This window comes from Equus quagga, chromosome 18 (genome assembly GCF_021613505.1).
Source record: "Equus quagga isolate Etosha38 chromosome 18, UCLA_HA_Equagga_1.0, whole genome shotgun sequence".
NCBI classification, from domain to species: domain Eukaryota; kingdom Metazoa; phylum Chordata; class Mammalia; order Perissodactyla; family Equidae; genus Equus; species Equus quagga.
Window position 1 is genome coordinate 6,074,525 of NC_060284.1, and position 16,349 is coordinate 6,090,873.

Here is a 16,349-nt window from a genome sequence, read left to right on the forward strand (position 1 = left end):
TACATCAATCATCAAGCCATGCTGAGACGGCATCCCACATGCCACAACTAGAAGGACCCACAACTAAAATATACAACTATGTACTGGGGGGAATTTGGGAAGAAAAAGGAAAAATAAAATCTAAAAAAAAAAAGTAAGTAGAATTGCATGCACCTGACAGCCCCAGAACTTGCTATTACCAATTACGTTAACATTGGGACAGTTGTCCATTAACCTACCAGATATAATCTTACCTTAAAGTCAAAATCATTCCGCTGTAGCAGCTTCACAGTTCTCCAAAATTTTTTTAACCTTTTAATACTTGTTGGTTACTTCAACATAATGCTAGTGCTCTTTAAAATACATTTGAAAAATCTAATATACATTACACTTTGTATGCAACTCTAATAGCCTAGTAACATTTTTCTATTTCAGTGCAACCACCTCCAGTCATTAGAAAAATAACACAATCAGAATGGATAGTTAATATTCTCCCTCCAAATCCATACCAAAAAATAAGCCCAACTATAGATTTACAACCCTGGAGATGATGTGTTTAAAATAAAACTGAGTAAGGTATAGTACCTAGTGACACATTTTTAAATCTTTCAGAACTCCACATAGGTCTCAAATAGTATTTAAGTAAAAAAGAAACCATACCCTAATCATTTCAATGCAAGCTGAAAATATCTTAACATCAACTCTGGCAGTATTTGCATTTAAAAGCATCAAGATATTAGTTCACTAAAACATTCCATCTGCCACCATTATTATTTAGGGCTCTATATCCATTAAGAGATTTTTATAGCATTATACCCTGTTCGTTAAAAAAAAAAAAGTAGCATTCAGTATAATAACCTTCACACTCAGATCTGCTAAATGCCAGTCCTTGAAATTCATTTTCTAAGAATTCAACTTCCTAATTATAGTACTTATTAAAATAGGTATCCCTCAAAAAAGTGATTTAACAGCCTGGTTTAACAAAAATCCCACATAAACCAAACCTAAGGATAAGGGGAAAAAATGAACTATGAACATTATCTTGGGGGTGCGCACACAGGTCAGAAAACACGTGACGATAAATGGGCTCCTATTTGATTGTTTTTATGACTTTTAAGAAGGGAGCATGAAAATAAAATCTTTATTTTCAGTTATTACCCACCAATAAAAGAAAGTTAGGTTCACAGTTTTAGCTCTTGACACAAAGTGAACTAGGAGGCAAATTTACATCCATCAGATACAACTAATGGACCAACTTTTTAAAATTCAGGCTATCTTGAAAGCTTGCAACATACCAGATATTGCTGTGTATTCTCTAGTGACAGAATGCCAGCAATGGCTGACAATGAGTAGAACTTGTGAAGTGTTTTTCATAGAAGGTGTTTTCTATATGTTGCTAGAAATCAAGAGATTTATAAACACGTTACATGTCCAGAAACAAGTTAAGATACTTGAAAGTCTAAACACACTGATTTAGGAGTGCGTATGTTGCAATCTCAAGAGGGGTCAATAGTCCATGTGGACTAAATTAATACTTGCCTCTGGGTAGCAGGTATGTTTGTAAATATAAAATTATATTAGACATTAGCACCAGTGCAGAACACGCTCAGCATCATAAGATCCAAAACACCAGCACAAGTTTATCCATCATTAAAAACCAATTACGTCCTTCCTAAGATGTCAAACTAGTAGGTAACTAGATTGAGAAATCTAATGCAAATGAATAACTGTTATACTGTACAATTTCTCTCTCTTTTAGAAGTATATGGGAGAACTAATCAGCTAAGTAGCAGACGTTTTATGATTTAAGATCCTCAACATTGTAAAAGCTGCACGTTACCATACACAGGTAGAATACTGAAAATTGAGTGACAATACATTCTTAAAACTGTAAATAAAACTCCTTTCCTGTTTATTAATAAATCTGGCAGAAGACTAAAAGAAAATCCTAGAAAACCTGTTTATTGATCATTCTCTCCATGTAGTAAGTGGTGATGCTCCTGATCAAGGAATGCATTAGTAACCTAATTTTCTAATGGAAAAAGAGGTAAAAGATTTATCACCTTCTGTGGAACAGTCATCTATCAACTTAAGACCAAAATTAATAGTAATATAGGATTTTCAGAAACAGTAAGGTTTTTGGTTTACACTTCATGGATGGTGCTGCTGTTCCAACCTTATAAAGTAAAGCTGTCTGCTTTCCAAATTCCAAAAATTAACATACTCCCCCATCTTACCATACTAACCAGTGCCCTTTGGTTTCTTTAGAACAAGGAAGGTTAAGGGTTGTTGATTACGGATGTACAATTTTGAGTTGAAACCTTTCACACATACAACTTATACTGAGTGGCCAGACACTTATTTTACAGAGCAGTTTAAATATTACGCATTAGCCAAATCAACTTGTTCCACCCACCCTGTCAGAGGGGAAAAAACCCCAACGCCCATAAAACTACTTCACTTGACAGGATGTGTCTATCAACAAGTAGCTTAAGCAACTTTCACAATAAGGTGTCTAGTTTGGTTTAAAAATTGAAAGTCACACATTTTAAAAGTAAATATAGTTGAAATTGTAAATCAATTATAATTTGAATCTAATGAACCATGCAGGAGGAACAAAGGGTTAATAAACCAATGTGCTTTGAATCTGTTCAAGTACTGATATTTCTGTATATAAAGATTTAGCATATATAACAGCTATCATGAGAAGTGAAAAAAGTTTTCCCAGAAATGAAAATATTAAAACTAAGTTAAAATACATAAAGTAGTTAGTATTCCACACAGCATAAAATTTGACAATCCAAGTTTACATGTCCCAGTTGACCATGTGTGAAAATGCAAAGCAGGTATTAAAACTGATATCATGTCCAATATTTAAACCCAGTTTGTAATTGGGGGAACATCTAAATCCTTAATTAAAAACACAATGAAGTGAAAAGCTTTAAACTGGTACACACTGTTCACACCTATATTTCAAGTTTGGAAATGCATATTTGCAAGCAGCAATACAAAAGTATTCATGAAGAATGCATAATCTCTGAAAATTATGAAAACATCCCTGCTACCAATACATTTCTAAATACAAAACTGACTACCATATTGTTACTTCTGTGTAGCGAGAGAAGTTCATTTTCAAAACAGATAAAATTCAGTCTTTAGGTGTGAATGGTATGAATGACAGTCTTTTTTTTTTTTTTTAATTTCTTAGTCGTTTGGGATCCTTAAGCATGCAAAACTTCAGAGAGGAGGGTCCACAAAGGAACCAGGGTTTTCTATGGCGTCCAGTTAAGCCAGAGCTGGGAAGGCCTCTGGGTCATCTACATCAGGAGCAGAAGCACTGGACTGAAAAACAAACAAACCGAGATTAACAATTCTCAACTCCGGAAATAAACCGCCAGTGTCCGCATCTAGACACAGAACTCTCAAAAATCTGCAAGTTAAAATACTCAGTAAACTGGGCCAAAGCTTTTATGTAAAAGGCAAAATTACGGATCAGAACAGGACTACAAATATTTGCAATGAGGCTTATCCTGAACTACTATCCAGACCTAGGAAGAGTCCCCAGAAACAGCACGAGTTATTGTATTTATGGGATATGCATGTGGATTCTTACTTTGTTGTTCAGTATTCTATTTTCCCCACTTGCTAAACAAGAATGGCATCAATTTGAAAGCAGGCTAAGACTGATTACAATTACTTAAGCAGCACATTCATCAATGTTAGAAAAGGACCCAACTGCTATTTACAAGCAGAAATAACAAAATATATATATTGAAAAGGTCCATATACACAACATTGGCCTTTAAAAAAGTAATTGATTATCAGAGGAGGAAACAGAAACAAAATATCACTACACTGTTATTGGTGACCATAATATCTATAATATTAAGTTACCACTATAATCAAACATTGACACATTCAATCAAGTAGGTGGGTCCCCCAAATTTGTAAATCAGGTATCGAGAACTCAGAACATCATGGTTTCCTAGCTAGACCACAAGAGAAAAAGAACTAACCCAAACTAACAATTTATTATTTAGTTTAATAAAATCTAGTCATTAAAAGCATGGACTTTGGCATCAGACAGAAAGAGTTCAAATCTAACAATTACTAGGGCTTCTATCAAAATATTTCCTAAGAACTTGTTTTGTGTCACACACTGTGCAAGGTATTGGAGATTACAGAACGTAGGACAAAAATGAATTCCAACTCGTACAGGACGGTCTAGTAAGAAATCAAAAACAAAAAAGCAACAATCACCTAATGAGTGTCACACAATTATACAACGGACATAAAGGGAATGTAAAGCTGAGACCAAAAATGCAGTGACGACTCAAGGCAAAGGGGTTGCTGGCATTTCAGGCAGACCTTAGCAAAAGCCAAGTTAACATGATTCCCTATACCTGAATTTCCTCTTCTGTAAAATGGGGATGTCAACATAGTAACAAGAATTAAATGACACAGTACATAAAACACCTAGCACAGCACTATGACCAGCACCTAATAAGTACTCAATAAAGGGTGGTAATTTAACTCTACTGGCAGCACTACTCAAACAGCCATTTAAGTGCTCCAAACAAAAATATAACCTAAAATGCAGTTTCTTAAAGGCTTGTCTACCCTTCTTTTTCTTCTCCTATTCATGTCCCCAAAAGGACCTGGGGCAGTGATTTACCAAAAGAGGACCTCGAATTAGTCAAAAGGGTAAAAGAAATCTTAAAATTACCTTGTCAGTCCTGCTGCCACGGTTTGGACGTCCACCACGTCCACGGCCACCTCGTCCTCCCCTGCCACCACGTCCTGGGCGGCCAAGGTCTCCAAAGTTGATCTCCAGCTGAGACGTTATATCGTTTGCTGGCTTTCGGAAATGATGGTCCATAACTGACTCGTCAGCATGAGCCTAGAAATTTAAGTGAAATCCATCGGGTGATGAATCTCTTCATAAGTTATAAAGAAAACTTTAGTTCTGTATTCTTCCAACTATGCCTTGGGAAAATAAATTGTATACAAACTTCTCAGAATGCTTTTCTGTTCATCTATGAATATTATATGTTCTTTCATATAAATTAGAGAGCTGCAGATTGAAGTGAAACACAACTTTACATAGAGAACCCTGAAAAGCTGTGCACAAATAAAACCACACTTTGAATATACCAAAGGAAACTTTTATTTTTTTAAAGATTGGCACCTGAGTTAACATCTATTGCCAATCTTTTTTCTTCTTCTTCTTCTTCTTCTCCCCAAAGGACCCCAGCACATAGCTGTATATTCTAGTTGTAAATCCTTCTGGCTCTGCTACGCAGGACACCACCTCAGCGTGGCTCGATGAGCGGTGCCATGCCTGTGCCTAGGATCTGAACCGGCAAAACCCTGGGCCACTGAAGCAGAGCATGTGAACTTAACCACTCAGCCACAGAGCCAGCCCTCAAATGAACCTTCTTGAAGTCAAAGTCATCATGCTTGTGAAATCCAAACACTCGTTTGTATTTATGTATAAGCTCAATGACCCAGTCTGCAAAATAAGCCAGAGAATTTTACACTGCTGAATGCCCGATTTTTTCTTGTATATAGGTAATGAATAGGTTTTAATCTTCTAGTTGGAAACTATTCTTATACCACTTCAAAGTACATTTTAATTCTTCTAAATACATGTATAATCTTTCTCTTTTCTGAAGGAATAATGAACATTTTGTTCTATCTAAATATCTTGTAATAATAGACTGTTAATAACTATCCTTCAAAGTACAAATAAATTTGTATGTGTATCCATGTTTTCACCCCTTTAACCATCTAATACCCAAATTAAACCTCATTCCTTAGTCCCAGGCCAAATTAATTTAAAGGCAAAAGGTTCTTTTTAAAATAGCAATTTTAAAGGAGCCTAAAACATAAATGTAAATCTACAAAACCACTAGCAAATTAAAGTCAACACTAATTGTCCAATTTTTAAATGTTTGCTATTACAATGATATCAACTCATTAACTAGAAGGGTTTTTTTTTAAGTTTTTAGAAACCAGAAGCAAAACAGTGTAAGTTGATATACTACTGAAACACCTCAAAGGTTTTACTACAATAATAAAGAAAAAGTTTGGATGTTCATGGCACATCCCTAACCTTTAAGATAACTATTAGGATAAATTTGCAAAAAACTTTTTTTTCTAGAGCAATGAATGATAATTAGGAAATAAGAGCTACAGTCTCAGCTCTGCCAATAACACTGTAACTCAGTTTTCCATTTCTCAAGTTTCTTCTTTTCCCAACTACTTCCTATTTGTTGTGAGGATGAAGAGTAAGAGAGAAAGAGTGCCGAAAGTGTCATATACAACAAACTTAAGATCTACGTATATTCAAATGATAAGGCCACATACGCCAACAAGGCCAAATTTCAACAAGTACCCATCCAAAGGCAACATAACCATAAGAGCCCAAATATATCAAAGTGGCTTGATAATGAAAACGTCCTGGTTTCAAATTTTATTTAGAACCAATTCCACATTTTATAATTTTCAAAAATTTCCAATCGTATATATCACCTTGTATAATTATTATTTCAGAAAAGCTCAATGTAAAATAACACTTAAAACTGGGATATTTAACCTGATGTCTATAAAACGCATGGAGAGGCTTCAGGGTATTAATGAATCATTTAAAATTCTATCAAAAATTTGTGTGTCTTGTTCTGGAGAAAAGTTCTGTCAGGACTCCAAAAAAGTTAAGAATAGTTGTCTCAAAGATGCCTAAGTAAATCCTTTTCATATTAACCTAAGCAGCTTAATAACTAGTTCAAATAAACCATCCTCCCCAAGGTGAACTTTCACGGTTCTTTAATCAGGAATCCTATTTGTTTTACCCTGATACACAAAACAACTTTATCTCTAAGAACTTTGAAAAAATAACCAAAAGTCTTCTAATGAAGCAAAATGTTTTCCCACAGGTCTTGACAATTAAGACAATGTCCTCATTTGTACTATTTTTATGGAGTCAATGTTTAAAAAATCATCTCTAAATCTAGAAAACTATTTAAGTCTCTTCAAATTCACTACTATTTCAAATGTTTCCAAGTTTGTTTCACAGCCGTCTTAATAAAATTAAAATTTACTAAGATCTTATTCAATCTTTTTATTACAGACTGCCTCCATAACATTTCAATTTAACGTTATGACTAAAACGTCACGCTTACACAAGCCCTAAAAGGATACAGCACTGAGACATTACTCTAAGAATTTGCCCCAAGGCTTAAACAGAAGCAACCAAATCAAAAACCACCAATATATCTTTCTCAAATATTTTCATTAGTTTCCACATTTCCTAAGGAAACCTGTAAAATTCTCTGGTCTTTTCAAGACATCATCCTTCAGTAAAGGCGGATACTACCATCTACTGAAGAGTCCTGACCATTATACATGGTATAGGCAGACAGTTTCAAAAGCTGAATACTGAATGAAACCACTCATTTTTTTTTTAGGTTAACCACATGAAAATGTCAACCTTTCAACCTAATACAAGTCCTTTAATGATTCCCAGTTAGGCAAAATTTTTTAAAATATCACAACTTTGAAAAGACCTACCCTATTTCTAAAGTGACAAATAAACTGTATGATATACAAATGACCAAACTTTCTAGGGAAAAGAAAAACCTACCACAAATTAAATGTAATTATGGATTGAATGGAGGATTAAATTTCTTGGAACATATGTTAATACAGTTTGTTTTCCTTTTTTGAGCAATATATTTGCCCCAATGATGCTACATAGAACTTTTTTTATAAACAGATTATCCACGTGAAATTTTTAAAACAAATAAATACAATTCAAGACATATTTAAACTTTTCCAAACACCACAAAACTTAATTTTACCTCTTCACTCTTTGACTTATGTAGAACAAATCCTTTCTTCCACTGCCCATCAGCACCTTCATTTGGTTTGCGAATATTAAATTCTACTTTTGCCCGGTCCTTATTTTGAATAGCCTTCCACTCATCCAAAGTCATTTCTTTTGGACCCTCTTCCTTTACTTCTTCAACCTCATTCTCTCTGTGAAAAGATGTTTACATTTTACACCTGATGGGGGATAAAACCTACGTAACTTATGATTATAAGGAAGGAAGTTAATCTTGGTTGGTTGGTAATCTTTTAGAGATTATCATCCAAGGATGGGAGGATCAATTTTCTTTGTAACCCAATGGCTACATATAACTTGGTAGAAACCAGGAATTCAATGCTTAAAGTATGGATAACTGAGGGATATACAATTTATCTTCATAAACTCTTAAATGATCAGCCATCAGTACTACAATCTTGAATTGGCTTTACCAAACCTAAAATACACATTTCTTAAAACCACACTACTTTGTCTTAAAACTGTATCCCTACGTGATTAAAAGTCTTGGCCTAGAGCTTCTCCTAAAACACATTTTTAATTTCCATCATTTCTCGCAATATGTAACTCAAAACATACATGAAGGTAATCATCTAGGATGCCTGTGAGCAACCAAGTTTCATATTTTAGAATATACAAGATCTGCTCCTGCACCCTTATTTTAGCAAGACTTAAAGCAAAACAAACTTTAAAAGTCAAGTGTCCACAAATCCTAAGTTCTATATACTCCAACTTTCAAATTAACTTGTACATGGACAGGAGACTGATGTTTCACTAGTGACAGAACTCTCCAGAAAACATACTGAATTCAATAGTTAACACTAAATTACTTATTTCCTAATGCAATTCTCAGGTTATAACTACTACGTATTATCCTTTTCGTTTTTCACAGAAACAAAGCACAGGCCTAGCAATCAATTTTTTTAGTCCAATCTCAATTTCCAATTGTCACCAAACAAGTTGTTTGCTATTTTGGGAGCCCTGCTTCTTTCCAAAGATAGCAGGTGATTTAGTTAGCCTTAGAGCTCAAATATCTCCCCCTTCCATGCTACTCTTTACTGTTTGACAAATTCCATCTTAATAAAACTTCCTAAACCAAGTTTACACTGAATTAATGAGATCTTGGCTATCAAGTCCAACTGTCAGTTTACAGATAAGAAAACTAAGGAGTGAAAAAAGGTCCTAGTTACACACAGGTTGTGATAACGGCCAAGAACAGAACTCAGCATACCTTTATCACATCATGAAACCATGACACCTACCTTCCTTCAACGGTTTTAAGGTCCAATAAGACAAAACAGAGGCTATGGAAACTATACATAAGGGAGTTAATCAAGTAAGCCAAAGCCATGCTTCTTGAATTTATACTCCATACACAAAACATAATACCATGTTCAGATTCTCCCCTACTCTGGAGTAAGACTAGAGACTGCTCTAATACCATCATGATCCTCCTGGGTCCTGAGCTAAGGACTTGCTTCCAATACCCTACACATACGTAATTTCCTTCTGGTCAAGTTATAATCTTTGCAGATCACTCTTAAGGTGATTTAAACATGGGTTCTTTATTAAAGGAACAACAGTTATGAGCATTGTGACATGCTTAAGGTTACATAAGGTTCACTTAACTTACCCATCACAATTTCATTGTTTACCACACAAAATTACGATTCCATATAGTTTCATATACATGGATTTATATTACCCCAAGTTCAACACATCACTTAACATCACGTATTTCTATCTACTCTCTCCAATAGTAAATCAATTGTAATTCCTTATTCCACAAACCATGAAACATGACACTCCAGCCATTGTAGTGGTTCACCTTAAGAGCAATTCTTCCTGGAGAAAAAGTTTAGAAGAGCATCCCCTCCCTGACTGATTTGAATGTGCCCTGGTTAAGAACTACTGACTTAAATCATCTGTAACGCAAGACTTTCAACCCTAACACTGTAAGAAACACCTGGCATATCTTGGGCCGACGGAAACCAGAGGAAGGCCTTAAATTATTTCTACCAGCATAACTTGAATCTAACTCTCTCCCATCCTTGAATATATGAAAACTTCAAAACCAAGCCTTCTTCCTAAAAGCTCAGACAATGAAAAGGATTAAGAAAGTGACTGAACTAATAATATAGTCTAGCCCTTACTCTGCTCATATATGTAAAAACAAGCCAATAATGCTATGTTCCAAATTCTACGCTGATGGAAAAAAACTTCCAAGAGATGAAGAACTAATTTTAAAATGGTCACATTTTCTAGTTTTAAACTCTCTCAGAATAAAATTTGTAGTGTCCAAAAAACTTTGAACTATGAGTTCTAAATACCAGAAATTCTCTTATTTCAACCATTTGGTCTAATTTTTAGAACTCTCCCACTTCAGCTTCCAGTTCCCACCTATTCGATGTCTTTGGACAGCTATCACTAGAATTATCCATTACAACTTCCCTACCAAGTAAGGTAGTTAAGTAAAATGCATGACATCTTATCCTGTTCTCCATGCTCGGCTTAAGATAATTAATTTTGTACTTAGGGCTAACAGGTCTTACTAAAATATGTATTTTCCTTATCTTTCTAAGATGACAGTAGTAATTTCAAAAAGAAATGACTCTTTCTATTTTTCAAACCATGAGAGCCCAACATACACGTGTAAAGCACTCCTTTAAGTAGATACTATTTGAGGGATTGGGATACAATGAAAGCCTCTCCTCTTGGAAAGCCATCCAACAACAGCATTGACCCTACAGCGTAGTTTCTCGGTTAAAAACCCAACTGATTTCAACGCTGGAGCACTACCACTACACAGAAAACAACTTACTTATTCTCAGTGTCTGCAACTGGATGTTCTTCACCTTCAGGTGTTTCCTCAGTCACATTTGATTGATCCAAGTCACTGCAATTATAAGATATTTGTTTCTGAATGTATTTTGGGGACTCTCTAAGGAAAGAAAGAAAAAGAAAGGCATCTAGGTCCATTTACATGTAACTGCAGTGTTCTTTATACAAAAATATTCAAAAATCCTCACATTCCCTAAGAAACTCTTCCTACTAAATCTACTCCAGAATAGAGTTCTAACAGAAAATAATTTAAAAAGGTATATTGATTCAAGCTACAGTTCAAGTACTGTACTCAAAAAGTAGCAGGACAGAGAAAATGGTTCTAAACGAAAGTTTCACCAGCTTATTAAATATCTGTAATGACCAGAAAGGTCAATAGGTAGGCTACGAACTATTTAAGACACACAAAAAATCAGAATACCCAAGAACTTCAACGTAGGGTTTCAGGAAAAGCTACGTACCCTTATGAAAAGGAAAATATTACATAAATTGAAATACAGAAAAATTGGTCATTTGACACATTATAATCCAAACATATCTAACAGGACAATCTTCTAAGGAAGTAGGTCTGAAAAAAAGATCATCCATTCTGGTCCCAGACACAAGTAAAACTAAATAGTGTTATGGGTGACCCTCTAGTAATGTACAGGATCAACTTTACTAAAATTAATTATTAAAAAAAATCAGAATACCAACGTTAATTCATCTTTGACAGTCCCCCAGTTGTGAGAGCCGCTACCTCCACGTTTGTCCTCATGCTTCAGGCCACTGTAATGTGAAAAAGAACTAACAAAACTGAGTTAACATAATACTCTTTAGTTCTAGAAATTCAAATTTTGTCTTATTAAAGAAGTAGATTCAAAAATAAATATAAAAACCAATTTAAGACTTACGATCTATCACTTCCACTATGCCTATCAAATTCACGTTTGCCACGAGCATCAAATCCATCTCCTCGGCCCATTCCACGTCCACGGCCTCCTCGACCTCTTCCAAGACCACCACGGCCTCGGATAGGCCGGTCAATAATCGGTCTACAACAAATAAAAATTATATACTTCCAAGGTTTCCAGAAAAAGTTATAAGGGAAATTCATTCAAGAACTCAAAAATATAGGAACATATTTGCTAGCTCATAACCCAACAGTTAAGCACATGTTTTAGAAAAGTCAAAATAGTCTATTTCTAAATATATGAAGAAAATCAGAAATAGGAAGCTCTCAGAAAACAAGAAAATTATTTTGGCATTCTCTAAAACTTTACTACTAGTGCACATACTTTTTTGTTGTTATTCATTTCACATTATAATGCAATAAAACTATTCATCAATACACTTAAAAATTAAAATAAACACATCTAAACAGCATAAGATGAGTAATCTGTTCTACTATAAACAACTACCCAACACGACTCTCCTATTAACTCAACATCTGGGGATAACAAGGAAAAGAAAGTGTCCATCAATTCAATTCAAGTGTTTCATTACAAGAAGTCTGGACACTAAAAGCTGTTACCAAATGTTTGAAGTATAACAATGCGCAGATTCATATTTTTCTCTGAAAAACTGATAAACGTAACCAGCCACACTACTTGCTAATTATGCCCAATTTATAGCCCTGTGTTTCTGTGTGACTATCAACTCACAAAACATGAAGAGATTTTTAAAAATCTTACCTATCAACTGAAAATTCTCCTCCTTCACCCTTTTCTTCAAGTGGCTTTTCAAATCGTCGTTCACGAGGTGGTCGCCTTTCTGGTCTTCTATCAATTATTTTCCCTTCACCTTGAAGTTGCTGATCAGGTCTTCTTCCAACGCGTCTTATTCCTAAAATGATAAATAACCTGCATAAGCAAATTATTTTAGCAATACAAAAAATTCAGGCCTAGACTTAAAAAAAAAAGTTGCTACTCTTTCAGTCCACTAACTAGCATTTCTTGTTGAAAAAGGTAAACACTGGGCATCTCTAAAGTGAAACAAAGTATTTTAGAGAAATCCCTATTTCAAGACAATAAACTTATTTCAAACTTCTATTTAGTTTGCCAATAATTTTCTCCCTAAAGCATTCTTTCTAACTGACTTGAAAGTCATCCCGGTAGCCACTATTCATTCCTCTCACTTTTCAAGATGCCAGTCTCTTAATTTAACTCTAAAATTAAAGAAATTTTAGGCAAATGCTACATTTTGGCTTTAAAGATACCAAAGAAGATTAACACCAGTAGCCATTCAAAAATAACCAAGCAAATCAACACACTCACCAGATTTAAGGACCCTCAAAAAACCTGTGAAAACCACACTATTTTATTTTACATAATCTGGAGGGTAAAAAAAATGAAAGTAATTCTATAAAATAGCAAAACTGAAAGGGAAACAAACGGCATTTAGGATTACATCTCCACAGCTTAAAATAGCTATTAACCAGAAAAAAAGCACCATCTTCCCCTCCTATGAAAGTTTATTTACACATATGTATAGATACATATATATACACACATGTGCACACCTAACTAAAAAACCCTACTACGCAACCAATAAGAAATAGTCCAGTTATTTTATTATTATGACAGCTTTTCTTTTGGTTTGTGCCCTTACATTTATTTCCAAAGAATCTTTAAAAACCAGACACACACAAAAGGACCCTTTTTGGGTAATATTCAAGTGGAAACTTGCGGCACTAAGTGATGACAGAAACATTTACTGATTTCCCCCTTTATTACTTTTTTCCTTAGTGTCTGAGGCCCACAAAAGCAACCAATATGCATTATTGGCGGCCTTAAGGATAAGTAGATTGATGTTCAAGTTCATGACCGTAAAATTTCAGGTATGCTGTAATTCCCAAACCACAATTTCTGACAAAGTCAAAACTCAGCTGAGGAAGTGGTTTTATAACAAGACCTTAAGTTGATTCACTCTGGTTCTTTCTAACAAAGTGGAACCCCATCAGGAAGCCCAACTATTCAGTTGCTTGTAACTAGACTCAAATGGCAAATATCAAACTCTTCAGTAAAATTTTAAGGTCTGTTCCACATAAACTCTCAGGATAGATCAGACGGGAGATCTTAAACCAAAGCATTTCAAATAAATTTCGTCAGAGGTACAGTGTATTGGGGTGGAGTTATGGAACCAATCCTTTTAATGATATTCCAGCCAACACACCCAAACGCACAAGGGCTTGCTTCCCCACCCAATATTCAATATTAGGCTTACAGAATCTAAAACACCTACTAAATTCATCCAATGACTGACATAAAAAATGCAAGCTTCTCTCGATATATTTACCTATATTCCCAAGCTCACCTGATTTTTCACTAGATTCCAGGCTTTTAATATAAAAAAAAAAAACCCCACCTTGGTCTACACTCTCAGTGATATTCTGTAGTGTCAATTCTCAAGTTCTTCCAATGGACAAAAGACGAGCTACCAAACTAACTCAAATAAGCATTAAATACATATCTAAGGTGCGTCCAGCATTGTGCCAGGACCTATATTCAAAGGCACAGAGCACATGATCAGGGCAACAATCCTTCCCACCACAAGAGGCAGTGACTTTGTTTACAGGTCTACCATTCCCCAACGCCAAGAACTTTCACTGACAGGTAGCAGGATCTCAAAATGAGCACTTTTCATTCAACATTTTACCTATATTTATAAGCTTGTGTTTTGTGCAATTTAAGGTTAAGAGTGTAGTGAAATGATAATCTAAGAAAAATGTTGATAGTTACTACGGACGTTTTCCCAAAGACAGACTACCAAATGACGAACTCAAACCTGGTTAAAAATTTATGAAATAATTCTCTATTTCTGTAACTTAAAATACTAGTTTCCAAGTAAGGGCTTATTTCACAACCGCGCTGTATACTCAAAACAACTGAGGGATCTAACCCATGCTTCATGCTTTGAACCTTCAAACTGTGTGAACACACCTACCTGGTACATTTCAGACTTATACTTCAGACTCAATTTTTTCACGTGCTCTTTTTGCATTAATGTGATTAAGGAGATAAAACTGAGCATAATTTAAAAAACCACGCAAGCCAGCGCTCCTTAACACAGACATTAACGACCTACTCAGTTGCACTACAGGTTGCTGCAAAGCTTAGCCGACTGCACGGCCTAAGCGCCGTATACGTGCTTTGTAAGACTCCAACGTGCGCTTCCGCCCAACCTGTAATTTTCATACAAGAATTCTTTTGTTTTACTCACCACCTAGGTTCTTCATTCCAAGCCTCACAAAAGTTCTGTATGTAAAAAAACCCCCAAACCAAAGCCTAACACAATTGTCTTGGTTTTTAAAATTAGCTGAATGCTACCGAACGGTGAACTAAAGCTAAGGAGAAACAACCCCTTTCAGGAGCACGTGGCAGCAGAGGGTAATTTCAACTTCCAACATACAAAGGCCACTTCAGACTCAGAGCTTTGCCCCTACACCTCACTACTGATCGTGGATGCTTCCTCTTGCCCCCAACGTGCTGCTTTTCCTCCCACGATCACAGACAAACCAGCAATGAGGGCAAACGCAAAACTCAAGCTCAACACCCTCCCGTGCAGCCCACGGCGACCTGAAGCAACAAGCGCCCGCCAATGAGATCGCGCCCATGCTTCCCGCACACGTGGAGAGCGCTCCGTCGTGACAGCCGCCGCGCGCCCCTCCCACGAGGCCCGGGCAGCCCCGCGGGAACCCCGAGCCGGGGGTCGCGAGCAGGACCGCGGCCGAGGAGCCGCCTCGGGACGCTTTCCCGCTCCGGCCTCGCCTGCAGCCGACCGTCCCTCCCTCCCTGCCGACGGCTCGGCTCACGCCGGCGAGCTGGGAGTTTCTCAGAGAGTTGACGGGCTGCGGGGGACAATGCAGCACACGCGGCCCCCAAGGCGGCAGTGCCCTCCAAGGTTCTGAGAGCCCCGGACACGCAACGGTCGGGGAGTCCGGACCCCAGCTCCACCCCGGGTCCCTCGGGGACGAAACGGCCGAAGAGATGCCCCCCGCACCCCAGCAACCCGGGCCGCAGCGCGAGCCCCGCGCCCGCCCGCCCCGGGCGCCCGGCGGGAAGGCAGCAACCCCCGGGCCCGCGCACGCTCCTGCGCTCGGACCGCGGCGGGAACCGGGCCGGGCTCGGGCCTCGCGGGACCTGGCTCCGTCGCGCGGGAGCAGGAGGCATCGGCGACCGCGAGCCCCCGCTGCCTCCCTCCCTCCGCCCGGCTCCCCGCCTCCGACCACGGCTCTACCTTCTTTCTTCAGCGCCACGGGCGGCTGCGTCTCCTCCTTCTTGTCAACCACGCCGACGCTGGCGGGCAGCGGGTTCTTGCGGTCTTTCTGGGACTCCTTTCGCAACTGTTTGCCTGCCGCGCTGGAGTTGGTTTGGGCTGCGGCCTGGGCTGCGCTCTTGGCCCCAGGGCCCCCAACGCCGCCCCCGCCGGCTTCTTTTTTCTTGTTCTCTGCTGCCTTCAACACCTCGAAGGGGTCCGATTCGTCGTCAAATAACTGGTCGAATCGGTTGGTGACCACGCAGCCGAAGCCTTCCTGTAAGTGCCCAGGCATGATGGTGGCTCGGCGGCGCGTTCCTCCACGGATTGCAGCGGGCCGCGCCGAGCCAAGAGCGCCTGCTTCAGCTCTTCCCACAAGATGGCCGGGCCGAGAGAGGGGGGCCGTCTTCTC

The 16,349-nt window shown here is 37.7% G+C and overlaps 1 protein-coding gene across 4 annotated transcripts; it reads right to left on the bottom strand.

Annotated features, from left to right (window-relative positions):
- Window positions 1-1,101: 1,101 nt before the first annotated feature.
- On the bottom strand, window positions 1,102-16,343 carry SERBP1 (SERPINE1 mRNA binding protein 1). Of its 4 annotated transcripts, none has more exons than XM_046645376.1 (8): window positions 15,920-16,343; window positions 12,376-12,526; window positions 11,596-11,736; window positions 11,399-11,470; window positions 10,683-10,757; window positions 7,839-8,016; window positions 4,706-4,879; window positions 1,102-3,321 (listed from the first exon to the last, which is right to left on the bottom strand). In XM_046645376.1, the coding sequence occupies exons 1-8, from the start codon at window positions 16,230-16,232 to the stop codon at window positions 3,265-3,267; spliced, it is 1,161 nt and encodes a 386-aa protein (XP_046501332.1). In that variant the 5' UTR covers window positions 16,233-16,343; the 3' UTR covers window positions 1,102-3,264. The 4 variants fall into 4 exon arrangements, with proteins under 4 accessions (XP_046501332.1, XP_046501330.1, XP_046501329.1 ...); XM_046645374.1 differs by having other exon boundaries at window positions 10,683-10,802; XM_046645373.1 differs by having other exon boundaries at window positions 10,683-10,802; window positions 11,399-11,488.
- Between the last annotated feature and the right edge of the window lie 6 nt (window positions 16,344-16,349).